This window comes from Macadamia integrifolia, chromosome 5 (assembly GCF_013358625.1).
Source record: "Macadamia integrifolia cultivar HAES 741 chromosome 5, SCU_Mint_v3, whole genome shotgun sequence".
NCBI lineage: Eukaryota > Viridiplantae > Streptophyta > Magnoliopsida > Proteales > Proteaceae > Macadamia > Macadamia integrifolia.
This window is the reverse complement of record NC_056561.1, coordinates 46501852-46508374: the sequence shown is the minus strand read 5'-3', so window position 1 is coordinate 46508374 and position 6523 is coordinate 46501852. Positions and strand designations below refer to the sequence as shown.

The 6523-nt window shown below is 39.0% G+C and overlaps 1 protein-coding gene across 1 annotated transcript in view; it reads right to left on the bottom strand.

The window, feature by feature from the left end:
- LOC122079580 (ribonuclease TUDOR 1-like) overlaps window positions 1-5790 on the bottom strand; it is an 11426-nt gene extending 5636 nt beyond the window's left edge. Inside the window, 8 exon segments of the mRNA XM_042646164.1 lie at window positions 2309-2416; window positions 2497-2712; window positions 2833-3039; window positions 3635-3739; window positions 3852-3965; window positions 4073-4152; window positions 4697-4859; window positions 5619-5790. Coding sequence (XP_042502098.1) covers window positions 2309-2416; window positions 2497-2712; window positions 2833-3039; window positions 3635-3739; window positions 3852-3965; window positions 4073-4152; window positions 4697-4844 — 978 coding nt within the window. The 5' untranslated portion in view covers window positions 4845-4859; window positions 5619-5790.
- Window positions 5791-6523: the final 733 nt, after the last annotated feature.

Genomic DNA, 6523 nt, shown 5'->3' with positions numbered 1-6523 from the left:
CCCCCCCCCCCTTTTTTCCTTTGTATTTAATTTTGATATTCATCCAAAAATATATTATATTCTAAAACAAAGCCATCAAATGCCCCAATGAATCCCAAAAGTAATCAGTCTGGTTGGCTCTGATCCTTACCCTAAGTTAGCTACAATTTGCAAATACTAGCCAAAGACAAAACAGATGGGCCACAGCTGATACTTGTATCCTCACTCTAAAAGGATATGAAAACAACCGTTTCAAAGCCGCCGATCTAACAAGGAAAATGAGAAGGTAGAACCAACATTGTTTTTGTTAATTGATTTAATTTTTAAAGAGATGTCAACTTTCTTGAAGTTCCCAAATGGGCAAGGCATGGGCCGTGGATGGAGCTACATCTGCCTGGCTCCATTTACAAACAACTGATGAGAAAACTAAATATCACTACAATTAGTAATGTTTGTGTTTTTCATAGGGACTTGCACTGTAGCCATATGGTAGGCTATTAATGAATGTGTGTGGGTCAATGTGATGGGGAACCCCACTCCCACCAACTCACCTGGTCCAATTTCATCCCAAAATGAGCAGAGGATCTGCCCCAAATTGAGTCCAAAGTTTCATGGGCCAATCATTTATAATGGGAAAAATTGCACTTAACTGCCCTGTCAAGAAATGCCCAGCTTGACGCTGGCTTCTTTAGCCATGTGAAAGGAATCTATTGTAAAACTAACCACTGGATTAGCCACAAGTGAAGTTTTGGGACCCCACTCCGCAGCGAACCATGTTGGAGCTTTTATCATTTAATCTCCAATATTAACTCAACGTCGCCCTAATGTTGCCAAAGTTAAAGTTTCCATCCAATATTCACTACAAGTGGTAAATCAGATGGCTGACACTTGCTAGACTGATATGTGTGATGATGTGGCCAGCACATCCATGAAATTTGAGTCAACAGAGTAGCCATATGGCATATATTCAGGTTGTTAATACAGCCTTCTCTTATCAGACCACCCAGGAAACTTGGCCATTTTATACAAATTGAATGTAGTGGCGTTTTTGTAATTCTATACAACTTCAGAATCAACTTTGAGGCACTTCCCTGCTAGTCTCAGAATGAAACGTGACCCATAAAATGGTCCTGATTGCTTGCTTGATAGACCAATGCATGTCGGCAACATAGCAGGTTGGGAAAGATAACAACTGTAACTGTTATAACAACAACAATAACAGCATTTCGGGTGGCATTGGTAAGGGAAAAATTGAGGGAAGGTCCAAAGTTATTGCAGTGGAAGCTCTCAGACAAATCTTCAAGTGATAAAGGACAAAATCTAGTTCTAGGGTCAGTGTATAAGTGTTGTTCCATGACCCCATCCTCTACTCTTCTTCTTTCAGGTCTTCTATCTTTGTGGTGTCTCCAATTAGTTGGTCAATCTTTTGGGGCATTTCATGGTTGAATTTCGAAGTCTGGATCAAGTTGTTGCCTTCGTGGTGCTGTGTTGATTTTCTTCCTGGCTCAGCATTGGTGGTGGTTAATCTTGTATTTGCTCGGGTCCTTCTTAGGTTGTATAGGCAATTGTTTTATGCCTGCTTTCTTTGAGCTGTTTGATTTTTCCAGGAGGCAGTTTTTTGTGTTATGCTGTCAATCTCAATTCCTCTAGTCAATTGTTTTTTTTCCACCAATTAATGGTAATAATAGCAAAGTTGATCTGTTTTTGTGCAGTTCCACTAGTTATGGCTCAATTTTAATCGCAGTTACAGGAAGGTGAGAAATAAATGCATAAACATTAGTTAGTGTCTGACTTATCTAATTCCCTACATTTGAATTAAGATCTCCCATTCTCATTTTGCAGAATAATCAATAGGAAATGAAATCCAAGAAAATCGTTGTCAATTCAGATTTCCCTCAAAACTTTCTTCTTCTTTTTTTTCTTTTGGGGGGGGGGGGTTTATCATATGAAATGGTAAAAGCGCACATTGCTAAGACAACAGTTGCATAGTGTAAAGGAGTATGAATGAAGAGATTTAAGAAACTCAATTCATATTGTATAACTACTAAGAAAAATATTACCAATTCATAGTACAGCACACAAAATATTTTAATTCCAACAAATTTCTTCTCCCCCACATTTAGAAGAACAATCAATAAGCACCAAATCCACTGCTTATTTGCAGGTTCAATACATTGCAACAGGATCATTGCTTATATCTTCCAATCATAGTTACTCGGAACAGAGACCAATTCTTGACATTGCACCCATCAACTAAAAGTGCCAACAAAAATAGCCATAAAAAATAAATAGCACAAAATATGATGCATTGCATAAATAAACGACATACATTTTCTACAAGCTCCAGAGCAAGATCCTTTGCTGAATCACCATCAGGATAATATACTGATCCAATAAGGTTGCTGAATTTGTCTACACCTTCAAGAACAATTCGGACCTGCCAAATCAAACATGAAACTGGGAACATTGACAGGTTCACTGATGCACAAGAGGATTTAAACATAGAAACCAACTTACCTCTCTATTTAAAACACGTATCTCTGTAAAGTGTTTAGCTTCCCTTCCAAATGGATCTGGAGAAACTTCAGTAGATGATGCTGCAGAGGCTAGAAGCCTCTGTGCTGATGTTAGTGGTTGTTGAGGTTGACCAGAAGTCTCTCCATTTGGTTCATCAGAGGTTACTTCAGCGTCAACAACTGTCTCTACCGCGGCCCTTCTTCCCATAGATGGGGACTAATTCCAAGATATAGGATGTATGTAAGCATTCAGTAGACAAACGGGTATGAGAAAAGAACATAATAAAAGAGTACAGGGTAACACTGGAAGGACATTGATAATTTCTTGATATCTTACCTGTATTCCGGCAACAAAAACTTGTACAAACTGGAAGTCTGGCAGCAAGTAGACACGAACAGTACTTCCATCACGAACCTGCTCAACAATTCCTTGCATTGGCCTTCCCTTATTGGCAGCCAAGAGTCCCATTGCATCTAAATTACTGGGGTCTCCAATTGCAGAGGGAGGCAAGTTCCGGACAGATGCTTCTGAAGCACCAGGGACCTGCTATGAGTGTAAAACAACAGACATGTCACCCCAGATGTATTACAACAGATAGGGCTGTTCCCATAGGTCTGGCGAAATTAAGTCTATGCTATCAATGCTATGGTGCAATTGAGAATGGAAATGTCATTCAGACAACTTATCCTTCCCGACATGCATTTTTCATACAAATACTCATCATGCTTCTATCTAATCCATGTAATGGTTGATAGTGCTTCCCAACATTGTTACTACATCAATGCCAAAAGTCTAAACAAAAGAACCTATACCCCCAACCTTAATGGTCTCCAACCCCAAGGGAGGAAAAAAACTTAACAGATATCCAGTTTGGCATAATCAATCAGATCCAGTATAGAAACACTGAAAAGGAAGTAAGATTCACACAAGACAACGGCAGATCAGATAACAGCGATAAGCATGGCACAGACACACCCACACACTCCAGAAAATCATAAGAGGGTTTGCTCATCCCTGAGCAAAACAATCACAGGAACCTTCTTTTTTCTCAAAAAACACAGGAAAAGGCAAGTTAAAAATATATTTCTGAACTGTTCTACAGATTAAGAGAGAGAGGGGTCAGTGAAGGTAGACTAGCCTTGCTCCAACGGCCTAAACCTTGCTGCTTAGCTTGCTCTTCAACACGCTGCAGTTCAGCCAAGAATGGACTCACCTCTCCTTTCTGTTGGCCCTGCTCCCTAACCTGCATGGATAATATTTTATTTGGTCAAAAGAAGCCAGATGCAATATCAGGTGATTTGAAAAGTAACTCTGAAGCTGCAAATTATAATATGCGCAGAGGAAAAAGGAACAACCTTTGCCCAGCCTTCTGAAACAACCAGCAATGCAACATTTTTATCACCAAGGAAAACAGATCCAAATTCTCGTCCTATCGATGGAACAGTGTAATCTACCTTGAAGGTGACATCCTGTGGTAATCAAGCCAAGATCATCAAAATTAGACGAGGCATATTCTTTAAGCATAGTACAAATGTACAATCACCAAATGAAGAGTGAAAAGCTCCAGCAGCAGCACCTTTCCTATGCAGAGCTTCCTCAAATATTCCCGGCTGTCCCATGCAAAGGGCTCATCAACACCACCTCTACGAGCCTATAGTATTGATAAATATTTGACAACAACATATCATCAGCATCAGCAATGAGTACAAAAGAGTGATCAAGTAATTTAACATGTACAAAAGACATTCTTGACACGGAAACGGTACATATTCATGTCTTAGTTCTGACTTCTGAATAGGCCATTGATATGTCAAGCCACTGTCTTGTCAAAATTCCAATGAACATTGCGCCGAAGGGAGCAAATGCCAAAAGGTAATGGGAAACCAAAACAATTATCTGCATACTGCAGCCATTAAATTCCACAAATAATAACATACAGCTCCATGAGCTATGAGTAATTTCATTTTCTTGGATGATTACTTCTCTTCATAGAAGAGATTCACTGACAGAATCAATTGAGGAACTCTCACATCTCTGCAAATATTTTGGAAGATACAAACTCTATGTTGGTGGACAAGCATGTGTAATCTAAGATAGATTATTAGGAAAACACTTTGTGAAGGTAATCCACAAGTAGAATTCGAGTAAAAGAATGCAGCAAGCATCTAAGCAAAGTTTGAATCTTCCTCGCATCTTTCATAGCCTTGTTCAATTATAGAGGACAATGTGATTGTCTTCTCTGGTGGGAATTCTGCCTTTGAGCTTCCCATGATCACCATGCAGTCTCCAGAAGGAACAGCCTTCACCCTTCCTCTCAGCCATGCTGTTGCTCCAGCTGTTGAAGCCATGTCAACAGCCAATATCTGTAGCAAATTAATGACCGCATCAATACCATTAAGTAAAAGAATGCAGCAAGCATCTAAGCAAAGTTTGAATCTTCCTCGATTCTTTCATATGTTTCCTTGTTCAATTATAGTCGAGATCTTACAACGGACACGAAAATTCAACACAAAATAAAGAGGGCATAATATTAGAAAAAGCCTGCAGAATAAGACGCGATGAATACAGAATTTCAATCCCCCCAACAGGAGGCCGAAGCAGATTTTAAAACATTTAAAAATGAAATTGATGAGAGGCCAAACTAAGGCTTGAGGTTGGGGGAACAGATGTATGCAATGGAAAACAGCCTTCACGATTAGTAGAACATCAATCATAAAGCAACGATTATTGAAGGGCAAAGTCAAAACAACTCCATTCAAAGAGGACATAAAATACGAGAATGCATTAGAACGTAAAAAATTCAAGAGACTGCATGCGATCTCAATGAAATCCTGTAACTACTCCGGTCCCGAGGTAGCCTTAGATCGGGTCCCTCTAAAGAAGGGACCGAGAATAAAATCGATATAACTCTCTGCAAAAAGACGAACAGCTGTGTAGAAGAAACTAGGAAAAACGATCAAAATAGATTAAAAAAAAAAAGAAGGCGAAGATTCACGAATAGAAAGAAGAGAATAAATAACGTTTCAACATCTGAGCACAAAAATCACATCTTTTCTACAGAGACGAAACGGATCTGATGTCAATGTGCGAAGAAAAGTAAGATTGTAGATCTGAGGACATACCACCTCGATGTAGTCGAAGAGAAATCCTAAGCCTCTTTTGGATCGAACAGAATAAAATCCAGTCGACCTAAGATCGATATGTTCTCTGACTCCTCCTTGGAGAATCGATGGTTAGAAGGTTTTATACGGTATCCATCTGAAACCGGGGAAATTGTTCTCGCAAAGGATTGTAATAGTATGATTTTAAATAAAATATAAATATAATTAAAAAAAAAAACTGATAATTTGCCTTATATAACTCTATTAAAAAGGAAATAACTCAACCGTGTGTACTGTTTTGGGGTAAAAATTACTAAAAATACCACCTTGCTTCGACTCGAAAAGTGCTACGTGAAACGCCCTTGCCATCTCACCCCAAAAACACAAGAAAAACGCCCTTGCAAGGGCCCAGGGGTTAGTTATTTTGCTTCTTTTGTGGGAGGACCGGAGGATAGGGACACTGAATCGAAATCAGAAATCTATGTGCTTATCACAAAAGAAGTATACTATGGTACCCGTCTCAGGCATTGTTTTAGGTAACGCTTTTGGTTTGTCATCGGTACTATCAGTATTTATAACCGATACCATGATCAGTATCGGCCTGTAGTGGCATATTGGACAATTTTTCCCTAAAAGATACCAGTACCATTAGACTAATAGTTATTTTTGTGATTTCTTACGATGTTAACAACCCGTATCAGATTAGTATTGTTGATACCTAAAACTAGGGGTGAAACAAGGCTGGGTTGGGCTGAATTTCTTAAAACCTCAACCTAACTTTAGGTCTCCAAAACTTAACTCAGGCCCAACCCAATAAGTAAGACCATTATCTTGTATAACACATAATGTGGATTGAAATCATACAAACACATGATGTGAGTTAAAGTCGTAAAGACAGTTTGTGTAACACTTGTATGATACATGAT